We start from the raw sequence: 23,379 nt of genomic DNA on the forward strand, positions 1-23,379 counted from the left end.
AGGCAAGGAATGAGGAGATGAGGAGGCAAGGAATGAGGAATGAGGAGGCAAGGAATGAGGAGATGAGGAGGCGAGGAATGAGGCGGCGTGGAGGTGAGGAATGAGGAGGCAAGGAATGAGGAGATGAGGAGGCGAGGAATGAGGAGATGAGGAGGCGAGGAATGAGGCGGCGTGGAGGCGAGGAATGAGGAGGCAAGGAATGAGGAGATGAGGAGGCGAGGAATGAGGAGGCAAGGAATGAGGAGACGAGGAATGAGGAGGCAAGGAATGAGGAGACGAGGAATGAGGAGGCAAGGAGCGAGGAGACGAGGAGCGAGGAGGTGAGGAGCGAAGAGACGAGGAATGAGGAGGCAAGGAATGAGGAGGCAAGGAATGAGGAGATGAGGCGGCGAGGAATGAGGAGGCAAGGAATGAGGAGACGAGGAATGAGGAGACGAGGAATGAGGAGGCAAGGAGCGAGGATATGAGGAATGAGTGTTTTGTGTAATATGCTGTGTATGTTGATGATAATGAAAGTGAGAGAGAGTTTATGGATAAGACTTTAATGCACACTTCTTATACTGTTTATTCAGCTCTTACAGTGATTTTCTGGAGTAAAACTAATGCTTCATCTTTTGTGTAATGTACAATAAACTTCATTGAAGTCATCAGTATATTTTTGGCTCTGGGTCGAAATGAACACCTCTACTGAGAGTTTCTGTTCTGATATTATTATTCTGTGAGATGAGATTGTCCTAAATGAGCGCGAGATCGTGAGGCTCCGCTCCCTGTGCCGGCGGCAGCAGCTCATTTGCATTTAAAGGGACACACAAAAATGGCGCGTTTTTCTGAGCCCCAAAAAGTGACAATTTAAACATGCTGTAAAAAATGATCTGTTGGGTATTTTGAGCTAAAACTTCACATACACACTCTGGGGACATCAGAGACTTATTTCTTAAGTTTTCTTAATCTTGTGAAAAGGGGCATAGAACATGTGACTTTATTCCCACTGTGCTACTAGTCCGTATGCAATCGGATTATTAGGGTATATGTAAACAGAACACAGCAAGTTTCTTGTCCCATTTGATATTCATAGTATTTTTTACATACTATGGACAGGACAGGACCAGAAACTGTTTGGTTACCCATATTCTTCAATATATCTTTTGTGTTCAACAGAACGAAGAAACTCACACAGCTTTGAAGCAACTTGAGGGCGAGAAAATGATGACAGAATTTTTATTTTGGCTTAACTATCCCTTTAAAGAATAAATAATTTGTAGTGCATCTTAATTGTTCTGAAAATGCAACAATAAAGCTGCAAAGTTCATCCAAATATATTACCTTAAATCTTCTGATAAAAATGAGCAGTCGTGTCTTTCCTGGCTGTATATGACCGTCCCACCAAACTCCAGATAAGGAAGATAATCCTCCAGAATATTCTTTTTATAGCTTCCTGATGTCTGCAGAAACACACAATAAGCCCATTCAGACCAAATCTGAGGCAGTAAATGTACTGCAAGTGCACAACAACCAAAGAGTCCATGTTCACGGCAGTGCTGACACTGAGATACATGATCCTACTACAGTCAGATGGAAAATATGGAGGGCTGCCAGGTGCCTTTCATTCAGGTGTGCGATCTCTATATTTAACATGTTTGTTTTCCAGCTTAGACAGTTAAGTTATTCTCTCTCTGCTTGAAACTGGTTAACCACACAGCTATTCTCTTAAAAACAACATTTAGAAATACAAATAACAAGAACGCTGATTTGAAGATTTGTGCATTGACTGATACAGAATCAGAAATATGTCGGTAGCATAATGCAAATATCATATTCATAGTTCATAGTACATAGTTTCAGTGCCAGGAAACTACAGATCATGATATAGATTAGCTGTGTCAAACATTATAAAAGCTTTTGAACGGACTTACACTAAACCTCAATAAATGTGGAGCACATGAACGCATGTTTCATCTGAGCATTTATACAATGATGTGTATTTAACAATAGACCAGTATTATAGAGTATGATGTAGATAGGTAGACCAGAACAGAAGTAGACCAGTATTAAACCAGTATTTCCTGACTGTTGACCTGCAAACAGTGCTTTGGTTTTATTTGAATATGAGCATGATAGTGCTGCAGGTGTCTCAGTAAATAATGCAAATAAGTGGCCTTTTCTCTCTCAACCAATGGCAAACACACACATTAGCGAAAGCACAGGTACATTGGGAGCATTTCCTCAAACACACAACACACCAATGAAGAGGACAGGTGTATGGACGAAGAAAAAGAGCTAACAGGTGAGTGGAGTGTAGTGTGGTGTGGTGTGGTGTGGTGTAGTGTGTGTGTGTGTGTTAGTGTTGTTGAGTTTTCTCACCTGTTCTTCTTGAGGTTTGTTGTTCATCCATTCAGGCAGAGTCCTGTCACCCATTACAGCTTCATTCCATACGTCTTTAACAAGAAAACACCACAAAGCTAGTTCGGCACATAATAACAGTAATGCTAGTAAGACTGTTTCCGAGTTTGACATAAAGTTACAGTGTGACAATAATAATATTGTGCATATACTTACAATGATCCACATAGCACGCGTGTCTTGCTCACAGCGCCGCCTGCCTCTGCATTTCATTCAGCACTTTATATTCCTCTAAAAGCTTTGAAAACACGCAGACTGTCTGTTCGTTTTGAATATTGATTTATATTTACCCGCAACATTTGCAGTTACTTCAGCCAAACTCTCCCGCGCTCTGTGTGTGTGTGTGTGTGTGTGTGTGTGTGTGTGTCGAGCAGCGCCACCTGTGGGGCTGGAGGGAAATCACGCGGCACTGTCAGTCGTTATGTGTTTAAAGGGATAGTTCACCCAAAAATGAAAATTCTGTCATCATTTACTCACCCTCAAGTTGTTCCAAATCTGTATGAGTTTCTTTGTTCTGCTGAACACAAAGGAAGATATTTGGAAGAATGTTTGTAATCAACAGATCTCGGTCCCCATTGACTTCCATAGTAGGAAAAAATATATACTGAGATGGTTTGGTTACAAACATTCTTCCAAATATCTTCTTTTGTGTTCAGCAGAACAAAGAAACTCATACAGATTTGGAACAAGTTGAGGGTGAGTAAATGATGACAGAATTTTCATTTTTGGGTGAACTATCCCTTTAATATCAATGAAGGAACAACACTGTAAAAAAGTTATCAGTTGATTTAACAAAAAAAAAAATCACAAAAACAAGGAAACCCATTGCATTAAAATTGTTACGTAAATAACCTTCATGTTTAATCGAAAAAATTATTGTGGAATTGTCAAGTTCACATAACTTATTTTTTTTCAATTAGCCTAAGTATTACGTTTATTTAAGTAATAATTTTAAGCCGGTTTACAAAAAAAAAAAAAAAGTAAGTCACCTGACCACTTTTTACAGTGAAGTCAAGCATCTGTGTGTGAAGTGAACACGGTCTTTATGGAACTAGCATGGTTCATCATACTGTAGTTTAGTTACAATGCGTAACACTTAATATAGGCTATAATGACAAATTAATAGGGCATCATAATTCTCGATAAGAAGATACATTTGGAAATGCATATTAAACTCACTGAAAATCTCTGTTGTGTGTATGCGTTTTAAAAGCTTTAGTGCTCCTGACACATTGGCCTATAGGCTATCGGATATGTGAAAACTTAAACATAGACTGCTGACTCAAATTCAGTATAGGACACAAGTGAAAACTCTCTCTTTTTTGTCTGCATCATGTCATACTGTGTGAATATTTTATTTAAAATAATAGAATGATACAAATATCATTAGGATAATTTAAATAAAATATCATGAATGTTTCCAAAACTTCTTCCCCCGGTTTCACAGACAAGGCTTAAGCTAGTCCCAGACTAAATGCATGTTGGCCTATATTCTGAACTGAAGTCTCTTGCACTGAGATATCTTAAAATATGTCAGTGCCAAAATTCCAGGTTTACAAGGTAATAAGAGTTCAAAGCTCTTCATTACAGTTCTTCAGATATGACGTGAACTCTCTCAAAATACTTTAATGCAAAGATTGAGAATGTTTCTCATGTTTGAAGTAAAACAACTGAATAATGCACAGGGTTAAACCTGGGAACGGAGCGGGATCAGATATCATTGGCTATTTGCATGTATATACACAGTCACAGCAGCATCAAAACAGCGTTGCTTCCGAGTCGCCTTTATTTAGTGCTGAGTGCAATGCATTACTAAGTAATTAAAAAAAGAGCAGTTTAATGTCCACCCTTGTATTGTTTAACTGGTCGAAGTCGAGGTGTGATTGTAAAGCACTTCGGGTGTAAAGCGCTATATAAATGTACCATTTCATTATAGTGCAATGCTTATTAGAGAGAGTAATTCATACAATAATCTAATTACACTGTTGAAGTGTAACTGACTCTATACAGACTTCTTGTGACGTTATATCAGCCAGACAGTCGTTCACATCTGACCTGCTGAACATATTTCTGGCCCAAGAGTTCCTGATCTTGGACTTTCTATATACTCATAAACTCCTTCTGATGCTGCATAAACCATATAGAAGTCAAAAAGATTTTAAACAATCTAAACGTATAGACTCCTTCTGATGTTAAATCAGCTATTAATTAGTTTACTTTGTTAGGAGTAATGTCTGACACTGCTTTATACAATACAGGGCTTACAATACGTCAGCCTAAGATCGTAGAGACCATTGGTGGCGATTGTTCTATGATCAACTTTGGTTGATCAATGCTTTTGGGAAACGCAGCCCAGATCGTTTCAAACAGCAAAATAATGATCAATGATGCAAACAGAGCTCAGTTCTGCTGTAAAGAGTTCAGTTCAGTGTTGATTCAGTTCAGTTCGATAACTGCATGAAAAAGATCATCAATTATGAAATTAGTTCAATTCATCAATAAAGCAGCTCTGCAGAAAACAGTGATGTCATCGCCCAGCTCAGTTCACGGTGGCAAGAACCCAAACCCCATCAGTGGCAGAGTGGAGAAAAACCCTTGGGAGAACCCAGGCTCAGTCGGGAGACCAGATCTCCTCTGGCCAAATTAACAAACATGGTGTGATTAGGATTCAGGCTGCATCACAAGTCAGGATTGTGGATTGGTTTCATTCAGAAAATGTCCTCCAGCTCCTCCTGCTTGAAGAACAAGTGCTGGCTAATGCTAATCGTACACTAAGACCTGGTTTCACAGACAGGGCTTAGATTAAGCCAGGATTAGGTCTTAGGTCTTAGGTTTAAGCAGCTTTTATAAGCATGTGCATCTTGAGACAAAACATATTTTATATATTTTAATAATATATGTCAATATGTTTATATATGTCAATGTTATCCATTTTAGTCTGGAGCTAGGCTTAAACCTTGTCTGTGAAACCAGGGGTAAGATTATAATTCATTAGTCAATCACGTTAGTCATTTTTATACAACAAAACAAACAATTTTATTGAAAAATGTTCTGATAACCAGGCCCAGCTCCAGCTTTGAGATGTTAAGTGGGCCAAGTGAAATTCCTGGTAGGCCCAGAGTTTTTCCCCCTAACAACTTTATTTTCATAACAAAAGAGACATGTCTTTATTATGAAATTATGAGATAAAAAGTCTAAATTATGACTGTAAACAATAATAACCTAAAAACTGGACATTTTAATTATTTAATTTAAATTATCTAGTTTTATCAAAGTCAAAAATATTATTTAACACCACTGCATCAACCTAAATGCATGAATTTATACCATCAAAATGAATTTATATGGGTTAAATCAGGTAGAAATAGCTCATTAAAGGGGACCTATTATGCTCCTTTTTACAAGATGTAATATAATCTCAGGTGTCCCCATAATGTGTCTGTGAAGTTTCAGCTCAAAATACCCTACAGATCATTTCTGAGTGGAAGGAAAAACACGCTGTTTTCGTGCATCTTAAAATGCAAATGAGCTGCTGCTTCCCGCCCCCTTTCCAGAAGAGGGCGGAGCCTGTACAGCTCGTGCCTCGCATACTCTGCCAAAAACTAAAACATCTGTTTGGCTCTGATTATCATCTCTATCGCGGTCACGCAGTTCTTCATCATCATGAAAGTTTATTATCTGCATGCGTTTTAAAATCATATCAGTCTAAACCTCTGATATATGGTTTTCTGAGCCACACATCTGAATCACACGCACAGAAAGCTGGATGTCAGACGGAGCGTCCGGTGTGTATTAAACTAAGCTCTCTTTCACGTCTTATTGCGCTTAAACTATCAAATACATACAAGAATATTCACATAAACAGTCAGTTATGTCTGTGAACGTAAACAGCAAGTAAAGAAATCGCATGTGTATATTAGATCTGTGTATTAAAGCAGCGTAATATACAGTACTTACTGATAGTATATGCTGTTAATATGAATCAAACAAAAACAAAATCACTCACTGCTCTTGATTAAATAACTTTAGTAGCTTTAATAAGAATACAGCATTACGTGAAATACATAGGGGCGGAGCTATGCTAATAAGGCAGAGTATGTCAGCAGTTGTGGGCCTGAGCAATGTGATGTCACAAAAGCTAGAATCTGCAAAAGGCTTGTTCTGAGACACTGCTTATGATTTATGGGGAGTTGGTGGAATTTACCATTATAAGGTGGTTGTGTACACACACTGCCAACACACATTTATATTCAAACACCATATAAAAGTGAATTTTGCATAATAGATCCCCTTTAAGGTAACAATTGGAGGTTGCCAGCCACTTTTTACAGTGTAATCCTTTTTATTTCATAATTTTGATGTCATAATTATGAATTAGAATGCATATTTTTGACTTTTTATGTGATGTGATTTATAAAAGCATGATTTATTGCATGTGACTGAAATGGGCCTACATAGAAACCGTACATCTGGTAGTATGGACTATTGATGTATTGCTGCATACTTTACCGTGCACAGCACAGCGCGTGTCGTAGAGCGCAGAAGCGGTATGCGCGTTGAGCTGAGCTGCGCTCGGGAGCGCGCGCGCGCCCCTGTGTGTGAAAGAGGGAGGGGGAGCGAGTGAGTGGGTCATTGAGTTCATTCGCACTACAGCAGCGGCGCCCTCCATAGAGATCCGCTCTCTCTCTCTCTCTCTCTCTCTCTCTCTCTCTCTCTCTCTCTCTCTCTCTCTCACTCACTCCAGCTGGCAGGAATATGTGTCAGATGGATGGTGAGGCGAAAAACAAGAGCTTTTAAAATATGGTGCAAACGGTGCGTGCCTCTGCGCTTCGCTTGACCTCTCATCAGGACAAAGGCAGTCGATGAGCTGTTCGCGGAGCCGCCGTTTTCAGGTCAGTCGAGGAGACGCGCCGGAGCTCGAGCTGTAACCCCGCGCGCGGAGAGAGGAGGATGAGGATGATGATGATGATGGAGAGCCGTGCATGAGTATGGCCGACAGTCAGCGGAGGGACGGAGGCAGAGGCAGGATGACTTCGGGATACTCTCCGCAGTACGCGAGCAGCAAAGCGTCGGACATACAGGAGCTCGCGTCCAAGCGCGTGGACATCCAGAAGAAACGGTTCTACCTGGACGTGAAGCAGAGCGCGCGCGGCCGCTTCCTGAAGATCGCCGAGGTGTGGATCGGCCGAGGGAGACACGACAACATCCGCAAGAGCAAACTCACCCTGTCCATGGCCATGGCGCCCGCCCTGCGCTACTGCCTGGCGGACTTCATCGATTACTACGCGCACATCGGGCTCCGCGGGTGCCGGGCGGAGGACCAGAGCAACGGACAGGCCCGCCGGAGAGTAGCAGCAGAACCAGCGGCGTCTCCCAGCGGCTCCGCGGCGTCAGAGGAGCAGACGCACCGGGTGCTGAAGAGCGAGTTTATCGAGCGCGACAACAGGAAGTATTACCTGGACTTGAAGGAGAACCAGCGCGGCCGGTTCCTGCGCATCCGGCAGACCGTCACCCGCGGGCACGGAGGCATGGGCTACTACGGGCAGGGCATCGAGCAGACCATCGTGCTGCCCGCGCAGGGGCTCATCGAGTTCCGCGACGCGCTCTCGCAGCTCATCGACGAGTACGGAGACGACGAGCCCGAGCGGGCGTGCGCGCGGAACCACGACGAGTCTCCCGAGCTTCCCGAGGCCGCGTCCTTCCGCGTCGACAACAAGCGCTTCTACTTCGACGTGGGCTCGAACCGGTTCGGCGTGTTTCTGAAGGTCAGCGAGGTCCGGCAGCCCTACAGGAACACCATCACCGTGCCGCTGAAGGCCTGGGCGCGCTTCGGGGAGAACTTCACCCGCTACGAGGAGGAGATGCGACACATCTTCAGCTGCCACAAGACAGAGAAGCGGACAGACACGGAGGAACCGGAGGATTGAGCACTGTTCCGGACCTCTCCGGTGCCAGCTGTACCTCTGGAGGACCTGGCCCGTCCGGACCCCTCCATTCATGGCCATCGCTGCAGCTGATGTGTGAATCTGGACAGGATCTGTGCAGACAGGCTCTGCTGGGGTTTCAGTGTGTGTGTGTGTGTGTGTGTGTGTGTCTGTTTGCATATGAGAGCATTAGGATCTGGTCTCTTTGCATCTGCTGGGGTTGCAGTGTGTGTGTATGTGTGTGTGTGTGTGTGTGTGTGTGTGTGTGTGTGCATATGAGAGCATTAGGATCTGGTCTCTTTGCATCCTTCACAGGCTTTACGTGAATGAGGCTGCTGTGCAATTTCTCCAAGCTGAGAATCAAATAATCATAAGCACTTATGTCAGAGATATACACACGAGATCAAGTGCCGAGTATTTCATGGTCCAAAGTGAAGGCTTTTTTGTCTTTTGAAGCTTGAAGTCTGACTTCATTTCAATGATCAAAAGATCTGCTACACTTTGCCATTGCACAAACAATACTTTCCCCATTTGAAATCAGAAACCAAAAAGTGCATTTAATACTTACTGTATTTGGATGAATTATTTACACACTAGCCTAATGAAAAATGCCCAAGAGGTGCTTGAACTATAGAGCATCGAAGTGAAATGATGAACGAACACAAAGATTAGGTTTTTTGATTTAAAAGCTTTTAAACACGGCTTTAAATAGTGGATTTCAGCAAAATCCATCTCTCTGACTAGACGAATTCAGATTCGCTCTTGATAGGTGTGCAATATATGATTTTCATCAGTCCCTGTCACTGGGATCAAACGAGAACTGTGCAAAAGCAAAGCGAGCATTATGGGTTTAAAAGAGCCGCATTTAATTCAGCTTGGTTTGGAGGGTTGTGACGTGAGGTGTTGCATTATGGATTTACACAGATCTAAAAAAGGTTTAATGCATTTGACATGACGTCATTCTGCTCAAAACAATAGCTGTGTTTAAAACATATTTTCTACTGCATAACTAATAATTAATCATTCCTTTTTTAAATGGCGTATGATAAAATGAACAAATTACAAGCAAACCGCTGCGTCCCCATCGTTCCCAGTTGGATTGTGGGAAATGGTTTTGCAGATTTTGGCATAGGCTACAGTTTTAAAGACTACACTGAAATTGTGCGTACTATGCACAGTATGTGTTCTTCATACTGAATCTCTGTGGAATATAAAACAAGCAGTAGTGTGCTGTTATGAAAAACACAAAAAAAGCGTATGTTAACTATAGTGGCCTTTACCAAATCTTTTTTTTTTGTGGGCCGGTAGCATTTAGAGGCATGACGTTCGTGCATCTAGGCAGTTGTTTTCTGGATGAAGCACAACTAAAGGAATATTTGCAGTGGTTTTAGGTCTGACGTGAGTTGGCTTCTGTTTATTTGTACTGTAATTACTGTCCAGCTGACAAGAAAAGCAATTAGTTTCGCCACTTCTATTGAGGTCTCAGCTATCAACAGCTGTTACCTGATACCTTTTTTTCTCTGTTCGTACATGTGTGTGTGTGTGTGTGTGAGAGAGAGTATTTATCTTGTACCAGAATATGACTGAATTATGGGTACGCTCTATGGGTCAGTGTTAAGGCGCTGATCTATACATCTCTACACCTCCTACAGAAGCACTTTATTCAAACGGCACTTTGAGCTGCTTCACCTGCGTCACCACTGCAAGAGGACCTTCGTCTGTGCCCCGTGTGAAAGAGTGACAGTCGTGCTCCCAAACCAACACCTCAGCCTTCCAGAAGTGCATTCATCTGTCTGCTCTCTGCACTTCTGGGTTTGTTTCGGTTGCGATGTGTCTTATCACTGACACCAAGTACTCAGTCTGTGATTGTATTGTTCTCATCGTCTGGTTGTTTTCCTATGACTGTCTGCACACAGATGTAATACAATAAGGGCTGCTATAGGAGGCAGTATCTGCTAGTGTGGGTCATAATGCCTATTCAGATTAACTGTACTTAAAGGGCAGGAATGATGAGGCAGCCCCCACCCCCCTCCCCCAATGGCAGCGGCAGGTTGTTCTCTTTTACCTATGAAGCAGTGTAAAAGCTAATGCGAAATGGATGAACCGTGTGCACTTTAAAAATCTGAGTACAGGTTTGTTCCCAACAAAGAAAACGAGTAAAGTATGCTTGTTATACGTGTATGTGCAATGCATGACCAGAAGAGAGCAGTGTTCGTATGATGTTTTTCTTGCTTTATGTATAGGTGGTATACAAATATTGCTTGTGTACACAATTTATCACCCTGATAAAACAGCTGATTTCATTTTAAAAAAAAAAAGCAATTATCGTGAAGACTACTTTCCTTTAGTGTTAGAGGAAACAGCTATGTCAATTTATAAGGCCATCTCAAAATGCTATTGTATTGCAGCTATATCCGAGTTACTCTAAACACTTGAAATCATGAAATTGGGACTGTTATGCATTACATGTACTGAAGTCACGTTTTCAACCCATAGGCCTTAAAATCATTACGGTGCGGTTGTAATGATTGACTTTAGGGTTACAAATTGTTGCTCCAACGTAGTTTGCCTTCATCTCTAAAACGTAACATTTTGTACGCATGATGTAAGAAAACAAAAGAACCGGGGAAAGAGTATTTCGAATAATCTCGCAAATACAATGAACAATAACACAAAAAGTCAGATGTTTTAGTTCTGGAAATATGGAGCAGAAATGCATAAACTTCTGTATTTGTTCTTGGTAGTTATGTGGGTGATGTGACGTCCAAAAAAAGAAAACAGAGTGGTTGTTCACAAGCTTTTTTCAGTTGTTCCTTTTTTTTTCTTTTTTTTTTTTGTGTTGATCATCTGCAGTTGGAATTAAGACGTGTTAGTGTTTGGTAAATGATTTTAAAAGATGGCAAAAAAAAAATATGTACAAGATATTTTGGTGTACCGTAATGTAGTGTGTCCTCCTGTAGAGCCTCGAATATTATACGACTCAAAAACAAGAAAGAAATGGTTCTGTCTGGTAGCACTTTCTTTAATGTGAGTACTGTATTAGTTTCTGTCTAACATGTATGGTACAGTATGAATATTCCTGATTTGCCTTGTAATGTTTTTAAAAGGGTGAAATATGTAGGATTATACATATCTGGAGAAATATGAAGTTTAAAATAGACATATGTGCATGCCAACAGTAGGGTCCTAACAAACTTACAGTATATATACAGTATAGACAGTATATATATGAAAAAATGGTGCTATAGAGAACAAATAAAGGTGCTGAACTGGACCCTAGCTGCATGCATGTTGAATGACAATGGAAACAGTGGAGCAAACCCGAGGCCAGACGCCGGCCTAAATCTCACGATGCCCGTTCTCAACGCAAGCAGTTTTGCATAACTGTAAGTCATGCATTCTTCCGAGCGCTCGTGATCCTGAGTCCCAGCCGTGTGTTGGTGGCCGTTGTTTTCCCGTTACGGTTGCCATAGGAAAGGTGTGTTTTCCCCTGTTGAATGCAACCAGGGAGCAGCCCATCTACCCCAGTCTGATACTCAGACGTTACGGTGAATAACAGCGCTTATAAACATGCGGGTGAATCAAGGTGTCTCCTGGGGGATATCCTCACCAAAGTACATGCTGAAATGTGTGATGCTTATTTACAGTTACCTAATATTTGTGTGTAAAAGTTCCACAGACAATCTAATAAAGTACAACTTTTTTATGTTTAAAATGTGTCTTTTGATCAGATATCACTGGCTAACAGGAATATATTTTATTGACTGTTGTAAGAATATGCTGGCAAAACGGGGACGTTTTTAACTTTTTCCCCATTAAAATGACTTCATAACTTATTTTCTGTATAGTTGTTTGCACACTAATATTTTGGTACATAAACACAAAAGTTTTAGTGTCTCTGAAGAGTCACGAGGACACATGTGTACAAACAGTGCAGGATACAGCCCTGTAGTTTTAATTGCTGTATTTGGCGAGTGAATCTTAACACTCGTGTCAGGACGAAATATCCCTCTGACTCAGGGTCACCGATAGCTGCCCGATCCTGACCTCTCCCAGCAAGCAATCTAATAGCCGTCCAAACACAGCCCAGACGTCTAGGCTAAAACAAGGAAAGATTTGGGCTGTCTCTAGATTTTGACGTCTAAACCATAGACCAAGAATAGACTAGTCATCAATGCATGTCAAAGACATGAAACCAAACACCTTGTAATCACTGTTGACTTCGCTTATATGATGGCATATCATACATCTTGCTAATTATTTTGGCAAAAACGACCAAATTCAAAGTTATTTTGGCTAGAAGTGGGTTACTCAGATTACTTTCAGAAATACTGGTTATTTAATCAAGTAATTGTTCTTAATCTGTTTTACAGAGCTGCATTCATAGGATGTGTAAGTATTTTAAGAACCTTGTCAGAGATTCGAATCATTCTCAAGAACCCACAAAAAAAAAGGAAGCACAGAAACCGGCGAGTGAGATGATGGGCGTAAACGCTGTAAATAGAGACTTCTCTTTCTGAGAACGATGGTCAGTTGGTGAGCACCCTCAACTAAAAACATTTCCTCTCTTGCATAAACTATCCAAAATGCATCTGAGAAATGCACATATGTTGGAAGTGTAAGTACTTCAACAAAAAAAAACAAAAAAAGAGAGAGATGAAACACCCATTTTGTTCAGATTCAAGTGTCATCTTGAATCTTTACACGTTGTAAAAGCAAGGCTTTTACATGAATATGCTGGCTAGTCTCTTTCTATTTTCTGTGTGGCGACCCTTGACCCATATATCAAGAGAAGTTTCTCAAATAGTATAATACTAAAACTCAACAGTATTCTCAAAGCCAAATGAACCAGACGTTGTGATCTCTTGTGTGTGTGTGATATTTTCTGGAGGCTCACTGGTGGTTGGACTAAAGAAGAACCCGTGGTGTTAGTGCTAACAGTACTAGGTAATTTCCTGTGCTTTGCTGCTCAGCGTTTGAGGTCAAGCGATTTCCTTTTTGGTATGTCTCACTTGATGTTCCTCAAACTGAAGTGACAAACTTCGCACAGTTCCCTGCTAAGACATCTTCGATCATGTCACGCATGTTTAACTGCCATTTTACATGATGGTAAGTACCTAAAACTTTGATCTTACAAAGCAAAACGATGATATCTTTCATCAGAGTATTGATACGTATCAGTATGTTTTCTCGGTTATGGTGTAGACGTGTTAGTTTACTAGGCATTAAACATTTAATATATATTCATATCTGTTTTCACATACACTGTCATGTGAAAATAACCAACATGAAATTTTAAATCTACTGATAATACAACTTTAGCAAAATCAGCCTTCTCTAGAAACCATGTGATTGTCATTGCATAACTGCAACGTTCCCTAAACCGTTATATCAGTTCTGACCACGTCTAAAAGCTGCTTATGTAAAAGCTAAAATACCTGTGTCAATGTTTGCATTTCATTGATGTGTTTTACTATGTTGTGTGTTGAGTTATTCATTTCCAAGATGCATTTCTTTTTCTCAGACAAGATTTCTGCGACCCCTCCTTGTCCTAAAATAGCATCTTCTTAGTCTGTTTAAAGGGTCAATGTTGAAATAAAACCTCAATGGCGTTTTATGGTTGTATAGTCACATGGTAAAGAGAGCAAACAGAGAGCTGTTACATGCTGTTTAACAGCATGTAGAGTAATCAAAGTTCACGTTAGCGAGCAGTGCACTAGCATACAGTACATATAATCTGGACAACAGGGAAGCTCTCGCTACCATGGCATTTGGTGAGATTTAGTTTTAACTCTAAACATTATTCTACATAAAGGCTGTTCTCTGTACGGTAACGCTGGTCTTCAGATCTGTAAATGAGTAAATGATTACAGGGTGCTGATAAGTGTGCTTCAGTGCTAGTGGACAACAGGTTAAGGAACATGCACTTAAAAGCACAATTGCTATACGATTGCACCAATGATCCTGAATCCGTATGCATTTGGTTATCTAAACACCCGAGACACCAACTGTGTGTGTGAAAAAGCTAATCGGCTGTTAAGGTTTCCGAGTTTTAACTGTTTGAGTGACAGCTTGTTATAGTGGGAATATCGCTGGGCAAAGAGTCATCAGACTCATTTTGACCATCAGATTAAGTAAGGTATATTGTCTTTTTCAGGGTGAGTATCAGCTGTGAACGAGCATGGAGAGACGACAGCGTGAGGAGACGGTAGAGGGCTCCAGATCACAGCACTCAGCGTTAACAGCAACCCTGAAGAACTTCACCATTCCCAGGAAGAAACGCTCCTCTGGAGAAGGTTTTACTAGGTTTTCACAAAATCCATATCTGTGATGGCATTGCAAACTGTGTCAGCCAGCAATAGCCGTCATTTCACCCTCACCCGATATAGTCCGGCTATGAGTAACACACTTCTAGCCAAAATAACCTTGAATTTACTGGAGTTACATGCCGTTTTTGCCAAAATAACTTGCGAGATATACGATATTCCATCATGTTAGCAAAGTAAACAGTGATTACAAGGTGTTTGGATTCATTTCTTCACTCATTTCATTTCTTTGTTATCTAATTGATGACTAGTCTATTCGTGGTCTATGGTTTAGACGTCTATTAAATTTTCACTGACAGCCCAAATCTTTCCTTGTTTTAGCCTAGACGTCTGGGGTGTTTAGACGGCTATTAGACGTCTTTTAAACGCAAAATTGCTTGCTGGGATGATAGTACTGTCACAATCCAGAGTTGATGTTGAATTCATCTGCTGTTTTTAATAAGTGCTGTTTGACTTCTCTTGGGTCAGTTCTTCTGGAACGTTGTTCAGAGGAGAGCCGCGATTACGGTCTCATTCAGACAAAACTGAGAGACTCCAACCTGGACTCGAGGAAGGACCGAGCAAACGCATGGATCTGGAGAGATGTTTGTTTAGTGCACAATGAAGAGCTCTTTAAAAAGTTCTCTGAAAAAAGGTAATTACATAAAACTGCATCGTGCAATAACATCTTCAGTGATTCTGCTGTTACTGTAGCTGTGCGGTTCATAAAGTGAATGTTGCTGATCTCGTCGGCTGACTGCAGGGCAGAGATGCGTGCCAAAGGAAGACACGGGAGAGAAATGGAGGAAAGTTTCTGTTTTTTAGCTGCATCGGATCAAATGGCGGCCCAGATTTATCAGCATGGCCTGCGGGTTGGAAACACAGTCCAGCATGCCTTGGGAAAGCCATCACATGGTGTTTATCTGTTTAAGCATGTCGACGTGGCATTAAAGTCAACTACCAGTACATTAAGTGCAAATAAATTATTAATTTTCAAGGTTAGTTGAATGTTTCTTGTACCCTCTAAACATTTTGGAATGACACTTACTTGTGGAAGGACATTTGTGAACATTTTTGTGCTTGGGGCTTCAGGTTTTTTATGGAAAGGTGAAAAAAATTGCTCCAAGCTTGGACTGGAACAAAACGCAGGATCCCACAGTGAGCTTTGACTGTCACATGTGTAAAGATGCAGCGTCCCATCGAGACACTCTTCACCAGCAAGTACTCGGCTCTGCTGTGAGTTGATTAATCTCCGAATAGCAAACGATCCAATCAAATGAACCTAAAGATCAGCAGGAGTCTTAATCAAACATTGTTTTTCTAGGTTTTTCTATTTGACTATAATGAAAAGCAGGAGCTCAGTGAAAGACCCAGGCAGTGTTTGCCGTATGCCGTAGTTTCATTCGTTCCTGCCAGCAGTGCCATTCTGACAGTACCTGTAAACCTACAACTCTCTCCTTCAGCGCTACCTGTCGGCCAAGTGCATGGTGAGATACAACAAACCTCTTTATTAACACATCATATACATGCATCATCATTATCATGTCAAGCTTAGTTGTATAGCACTTTTCATAATACATGATTTCAAAACGGCTTTGTAGAAATGTGTCTCATAATTATGCTTCTGTTTATTTAATCAACAACATGTGTGTTTATTCTACCACTGAAAATGCAATAGATCGTTTCAAAGCCTGTACTGTGGCAGAGAGAAGACGAAAAGGAAACACAGCCACCATTACATTCAAACATTTTGGCACGCCGGGCTGCTTAGAGACGGATTATACACCTCAAAATCCAGCTCCATTTCAAAAGACGGATATGCAAAACACTCAGTCACTCAAGCTGAAGCAGTGTCGGACTCCTGCCAGCGAGGACAGCAGTTCAGCGCCAGTTACGGGTCACACTGCTCTCTCCCAAAGCTCGCTGGGAAAGAAAGCATTCACACGTGGAAGACGTGACAGTAAATGGGACAAAATGCCTCAAAGTCCACTGGACCAAATTTCCACCATAGTGTATTCTTCACGCTTGGTCAGGGATCCGCGTCTGTCTAGACAAGAAGCAAACCGACAGACCAACTGCTCAGAGGCCGAGGCAGCGTGGGATCATATAAACGGCCAACGAGCCTGTCAAACCCAAGAGACAAATTATGGATTTGATGGAAATAAGTGTGATTCAAAAGAGCCATCAAACATTGACCAGATGGAAGTTCAAAGAGAAAATGGTTGTTCCTTAAAATCCTCAATGAATGATCAATGTGTGCCCATCCCAGCACTGCCCTCAATGAAATTGTTCAAAATGAAATTCCAGAAATATGCTGCATACTTAAGGATGAATGAGGAAGAGAGACATCAAAAAATCTGGTCACAAGAAAACATGTCACCAGAGCAAAAGCAAGAACTAGCTGACCGTATACATTTCTATGAGGTTTATTACGAGAAGTATAAAAAGGGCATACTCTTTCAAAAAATCAATGAGACAAAGGAGACCTCCAGTCTGTCTCAAAGTGAGCCCGAAGAAAATCATGTTTTACAGACAAAACACACAGACGAACAGAATCAGTCCGAACAAGCACAACCACATGATGCAGCAAGTTTGTCAGATTACAATGATTTTGTTAACGGGGATAAATGGAGCACAACACGCATTCATGAGTCCAAATATCCAGATCATCCAGAACCCAGCACAGAAATAAAGGGACAGGATCACATGCTACCAGAGACTCATCAGGAGGATCCCAGTGGATGTCTGATTCAGTCTCCAGATAAACTTTCAGAGCAATCGTTGGTGCTGGGGTCACTGAGTCTCAATGAAAACGCTGATAGACAAAGTGTTCAGTTTGACCTCAAGCGCCCGAGTCCCTCTAATGAAGCTACGCTTAATCACAGCAATGAGTGTGAGCTTTCCAGAAGTGCAGGACAGGACGAGCAGGACAATGGATCTGCTCCCGGGGTTAACTTGGATGAAAGACTTAGCACTAAATCATCCCTTGTGTATACAAACAACATCATGGAAATTGCAAGCTGTGTCGAAGTCTCTAGCTGCGGGGCATCAGACAACTGCAATCTCAGTCCTGCCATGGCAGTAAAGCAAAAGCGGGATGGGAAAAGTTGCAGCAGTGTTCAAGAGATGGATTCTTTTAGACAGGAAAAATGCTGCAAACTCTCAGAAATATCTCCAGAGCTTGATATGGAAACAGTGCAGCTGGAAACTCTGTACAAAAGACTTCAACTTGATCAGCTATTGCCAAGCAAAAATCAAAAACATGTTTTCTCCTCAAGGGCTTACCTTACACCCAGAGTTATGGGCAGACCCGCAGACACCATTTCCATGCCAACAGATGTAGGCAAAGATCACAGCAAAGCTGAAACAAACCTAGACACAAGTTGCTCGAGAAATTGCCATCTCTTAGTTAATCTAAAGGCCAACGAAACGTCTGCTTCTGCCCATGAAAGAGAAATGCTTTCTCTCTCTGAACGATTTTCAAAAATCAAAGGCCTTCAAAAGAAGTTGAGTGGAAGAAACAACAAAGTGATACAAACCCCAGGGACCCAAATGTGCAGCGGTGAAGGACACAAAGAAACGGAAACCTGTAATGCCGAACTAATACAGCTACTAGCTCAGAGGTTCAGTAAAAGCAAGAGCTTGAGCAGACCAGGAATCAAGAAGGCATGTCTCAGAAAACAGCACACTGTTTTATCACTAGCTCACTCTCTAAAGAGAAGCAAATATCTCAAGAGGACACATTTTTGGAAAGCAAAGAAGAATCTTTGCAGAAGAATTGTGTCAGCTAAGAGTGCCAAAGAAACAGTAAACAGCAAGGCAACATCAGACTCTTCAAACAGTCTGTCACAGTCATCTGAAAAAGATCAAGCCCCGGACTCTAATTTAAGAGTAACATCCCACACATCGGATGCTGATGATGACAGACAGTGTCAGGAAGCTAATGCTTTTAAAAGTATAATCCAAGATCAGTGTTGTCCAACCATGTCTGTTATCAGCAAAGATCTGACACCATCCATAGGTTTCAACACTATTCCTGAGGCCAAAGAGGAAGCAATAAATCCTACAGAACCATGTTCAGAAGATCTCTGTGAAAGCAATTCAGACCACACTGGGAAGGAGTCAAAAGATTTAACTTCAGACCTAATCTCAGTAATGGTGGATGAAAGAGAACCAGTTAGGACAACTAAAAACATCTCAAGTCAAAACAAAATATCCTTAATGAAAATCACGAGCAAAGATTATGGGAGTATCACAGAGCGCAAGGAGGAGAAAGTCACATCCGAGACTAGATTGGATCCATTAAGCAATGAGGATTTCACAATGAAAATATCAGTAGATGACAATGTGGATGCTTCTGAGAGCTTGAGTATTTGTGATTATGAGGCATTAAAAGCCAGCAGTGATATGACTGCAAGCAACACAAACAACAGTCATACAACTGAACAGACAAACATGACTCAAGGAGCCAAAGTGATTGATACTATCGATAATGCAGCTGAGACAGACACTATCAAATGTGAGCAAAATGCTAGTTCTCGAAATGTACAAGCAAGAGAAGACATGCCAGCAAATATCCCAAATATGAACCAATCATGTCTTGAAATTTCTACCAACACATCTAATGGCAGCAGTGTTTTGAATACTGATACAGACACAACATCAGATTCAAAGCAGTGTGGTCTAGAGACTTTGAAATGTGCATCAAATAATGTTGTAGATCTTACTGTTGATGATCCAGTGTTGAATGGCCAATGTGAGATTTCTTCAGAGAATATAAAGAGCAGCAACACCAATTCGCTTGGTTCAACCAAATCACCAAGTACTCACATAATCAAAGACAAATGTGATTTATCAAGGCCAGAGCCAAACAAAAAAGATGATGCAAACTCACCAGAAACCCATCTTATTTCTAAACTAAGAGATTATTTGACCAAATTTGAGTCCACTGTCAAGAAACAAGATGCAGTGAATGAAGATCTGAAGGAAAGACCAGTGATGTGGATAACACTTGACAGCACGGCACATAAACAGCAGTTGTTTGAACAAGGCCAGTACTGTATGGTGAATCTTCCCTGCCTGATGCCTCCCGGGTGCGACGCTGTTACGCAAGACTGTCCCAGTGAATGCACTGAAACCCCTGTTCAAACCAGGAGGGCTCCTCGAGGGGAACATGCTCAAACTGGAGCTGATGTTTGCCTGCTAGTGCCTGTTGAGTCTAAGAGAGGCAGACGATCTTCTCAAACCAAACGCACTAGAAGATCAAGAAGGAGCTCAGTTATTAGTGTCAGTCCTGACAGTACCAGTGCATTAGACACCGTCAAAGATAATACGAGTCCTCTGGTCCAAGTGAACGACCTGAACACTGGTTCCCCAGAGATCTCCATCAATAACACCCCCAATGCCCAGTTCCAGATGCAAAGAGCGAGCACATCTGGCCGACAAAATCCCTCAGAGAATTTGGATAGTTTATGTGAGCGAAAGAGTCAAGAGAATTTGAACACGATAGAAATCATTGACGATGGCGATGTAAGCAGTACATTCGCTGACAATGAATACAGCATCAGTGACATTTCAAACACTCTTAAACTGGCTGACGAGACAACCTCGTTAACCGAACTGGGATCTTTGCAGTCTAAATGCAAAAACATGTTGCAGCATTTCATCTCTAGTTTTGAACGAGATCAGAAAGTGCCATTCGACCAGTCTTTCGTTTCAAGATGCCTCATCTTAGAGCAATATTTGGACCATCCACCTGCACAAGTAGACCTGAAGTATGAAGCAGTGAACTCTTACTTGGAGTTGCAGATGATGATGGAAGCTTGGCAGTTTGTAGAAAACAAAATTAACTTCATGCGAGGTAAACCTACATTTAGGAGTTTGCTTTGGTACGATCCCTCTCTTTATGGAGAACTCTACAAGGGGGAGGTTGGCTTTCAGCAGCAGTCGTCGTTGTTCGCGTCTTTCCAAAATATCCTGGCACAAGAGGGCTACAGCAAACTGCAGGAATACTACAGTGCCGTGTCCTTGTTGCACCGACAGCTCCATGCGGCACCTGATGCTTCTTACTACATGTATCTGAAGAGCAAGCGTGAGCTCCTCGAGGCTGAGGCCGCTCTCAGGAATCCCCACGATATTAAAAGCTTCTTTTTATCGGTACCCATTGCATCGATGATCAATTTTGGAGACAATTTGGAAAGACTGGAAAAGGTCCATAAAGTCATAATGACTTTTGTGGAAACACCATCAGATCAGTTGCCTGGGACATTTAATGTGGGGAAAGCAGAGCATCTGTCCATCGCATGCAGATATCTCCAAGAAAAAGCCCTTTTCTTGAAATCCTGCAAGGAAGTGATTAGCAAAATATCATGGTTTGGGATTGAACACCTTCTTTATGACGCCTCTAAGGTTCTCGTGTGGCAAGACATGGGTCATGGTGTACCAAGTGAGGCTCTCAAGACATATAAGAATTCAAACCCGCAGATTATTTTCGGGGTGACGGAGTCAGGTGTTGCTCTCGTGAATAAAGTGGAACAGCCTCCTCCGTCCATGGATGGAGCAGAGAGGAGACATAAGAGTGATCCTGCACGGAAACGCAAAGGTTTACAGTTATGGATGTCCTCTCAACCCAGTGATGCACAGGTAAGATTTCGCTAAAATATAAAGACAACATGAAATCAAAACGTTAGGCTCATAGTGTGGATGATTCAAGGTTCATGTTATTCCAAAGAAAAATAATTGTTTCGGTTGGTTGTCCTTAATTAAAATGTCATAACTTTGTCAGAAATTACTTTCCCCTTTCCTCATATAATGCATTATTTTAGCAAACTCTTACTTGATCTGCCTCCCGACATAAGCCAGATCAAGGCTCCATTTTTCTCCATTCAGTTCCCAGTGAATAAAGTCCTTTTCTCTCGTTGAATATCTTCTTTCACATAGAAATACACTGAGATATGAGATATTTACTTTGACTTTACACTCTTAAAAGTAAAAGTTCTTTATTGGCATTTGTGGTTCCATTAAGAACCTTTGAAATTCATTGAACCTTTTCATTGCACAAAAGTGGAAAAGTTCATAAGTGGAAAAATGTTTTTAGATTTTTTTAAATGTTATTCACACTAAGAAAATGAATCACTGAAATCACTGACACCAAACATGGTTCTTCTATGGCATCAATGCAAAAACCCACCTTTTGGAGCCTTTATTTTTAAGAGTGTAAGGATGTTGCTTTTGGATGATAGAGATGTTAAATTGAATTCTATTTGAAAGAAAAACATTGTGTATCTTTCTAAATGCTTACATGTTTTTGAATAATCTAGAGTATAAATGTTGACAAAGAGGTGGCTGACAACATGGCCAAAAGGAGGTAGGAGACATTTTTAATTTTTAATATCAAATGTTTATTTTTAATGCATATTGCATTATTTTAACAAATGTGTGGCTGATAAATGTTTCCAACGTCCTCAGGGCAACTCATCCACCCGTCACACAATGTAACATGCATAATAAAGGTGTGAACCCCCATTTCCAAACAACTCCTGCAACCCACGTTGGGATCCCGAGGCCTTACTACCCTCTTCCTCACAGAGTGGACCCGGGCCATTGGGGAAAGGTTGGACGCACGGCTGCGGACTGGACTATGTCTGCACCTTCCACGTCTCATGCACACTCAGACATAAATCCTCATCTTCTGTCTAAAAGACGAGTGACTTTATCACACTCTGATGAGAGGAGATCTTTAGCAGACGTACAAAGAGCGCAATGGCCTTTAATCTCGGCTCCCCCAGCAACTTTACGAGGAGATTCTCGTGTCACACATCCAGCGTTTGATAGTGTTAAATATCGACAAAATAACACTGCAGCACATCGTCCTGTGCTCACACAAGAACAAGTGAACCGGTTAAGTTTAGCCATGACGCAACCTTATAATGTAGCCAACTGTCCTCTGAATGTGAATGTGGTTCCTCCTCCTGCTCCTCACTCTTTGACACATGTGCCTGTGCCCAGCAGGATTACCGCCATTCATTACCCATACTTCCTTCTGAACGGACAAACATACACCACAGGCTCCACTGCAGCCGTTCACCCTGAGACTAGATATTATCCCAACACCATGGGCTGATGAACTACAAGATACCAGAGAATCACATGTATATGCATTTTTGTTGTATTTACAATTTTATTTACAGGGAAATTACATGAAAAAGAACTGGTTTTACATCTTACAACTAAAAATCCTATTAATGCATACATGCACTTGGTACTTTTAAGCAAATGTACTTTAATGTGACTTTATATAATATAACATACATGTTCAGGTAAAACCATCCTTGTTGGCTACTGTATATAACAGTGTTTTGTACAAAGAGTTCAGTTACTTTATTTATTGCAATTCCAAAAAAAAAAAAATTCTACAACAATATACCGTAAATAAAGAAATGATTTGATAATTCTACACACTTTGTGGCCAAACTGTTCTGCAATACACTGGCCAGTTAGCTCACTGCATAATCAGAAACTCTTACACTCACAGAACTGTACAGTACTGATCTCTTACACATCAGAAACATGATACATAGCTACACTACACTGTACTATTCATGATTCTGGCACAGCCACGCAATGTTGCCAGGTATTTTACATAACTAACAGTATTACTCTGCTGAGTTGTACTTTGCAGTTTAGAAATGTAACTACTTTTGTTTTATTGCAGAACATATAAGAAGCCTGCATTATGCATTATTAGGCGC

The 23,379-nt window shown here is 41.2% G+C and overlaps 3 protein-coding genes across 22 annotated transcripts in view; 2 read left to right on the forward strand and 1 right to left on the reverse strand.

Annotated features, from left to right (window-relative positions):
- wrn (WRN RecQ like helicase) overlaps positions 1 to 7,329 on the reverse strand; it is a 37,714-nt gene extending 30,385 nt beyond the window's left edge. For 6 of the 19 annotated variants that reach the window (XM_084400313.1, XM_084400315.1, XM_084400311.1 and 3 more), the window contains exons 1-3: positions 2,557 to 2,763; positions 2,362 to 2,435; positions 1,324 to 1,442 (exon numbers count right to left, since the gene is read on the reverse strand). In XM_084400313.1, coding sequence (XP_084256439.1) covers positions 1,324 to 1,442; positions 2,362 to 2,415 — 173 coding nt within the window. In that variant the 5' untranslated portion in view covers positions 2,416 to 2,435; positions 2,557 to 2,763. Of the gene's footprint in view, positions 1 to 1,323; positions 1,443 to 2,361; positions 2,436 to 2,556; positions 2,769 to 6,909 lie in introns of those variants that run through there. The other 13 variants (XM_084400324.1, XM_084400320.1, XM_084400322.1 and 10 more) reach the window with 8 other exon arrangements.
- Positions 7,302 to 11,300, forward strand: purg (purine-rich element binding protein G). The gene has a single exon (XM_084400328.1). It carries the CDS (start codon positions 7,383 to 7,385, stop codon positions 8,325 to 8,327), a length of 945 nt encoding a protein of 314 aa, XP_084256454.1. The 5' UTR covers positions 7,302 to 7,382; the 3' UTR covers positions 8,328 to 11,300.
- Positions 11,301 to 13,298: 1,998 nt separating this feature from the next.
- tex15 (testis expressed 15, meiosis and synapsis associated) lies at positions 13,299 to 23,084 on the forward strand. 2 transcript variants are annotated; one of them, XM_084400943.1, is made up of 9 exons: positions 13,299 to 13,433; positions 14,482 to 14,620; positions 15,119 to 15,284; positions 15,393 to 15,627; positions 15,722 to 15,865; positions 15,954 to 16,116; positions 16,308 to 21,271; positions 21,949 to 21,995; positions 22,097 to 23,084. In XM_084400943.1, the coding sequence occupies exons 2-9, from the start codon at positions 14,506 to 14,508 to the stop codon at positions 22,749 to 22,751; spliced, it is 6,489 nt and encodes a 2,162-aa protein (XP_084257069.1). In that variant the 5' UTR covers positions 13,299 to 13,433; positions 14,482 to 14,505; the 3' UTR covers positions 22,752 to 23,084. The 2 variants fall into 2 exon arrangements, with proteins under 2 accessions (XP_084257069.1, XP_084257070.1); XM_084400944.1 differs by lacking the exon at positions 13,299 to 13,433 and adding an exon at positions 14,057 to 14,098.
- The last annotated feature ends 295 nt before the right edge of the window (positions 23,085 to 23,379 follow it).

The sequence above is a fragment of the Rutilus rutilus genome (genome assembly GCF_951802725.1).
Source record: "Rutilus rutilus genome assembly, chromosome: 25".
Classification (NCBI taxonomy): Eukaryota; Metazoa; Chordata; class Actinopteri; order Cypriniformes; family Leuciscidae; genus Rutilus; species Rutilus rutilus.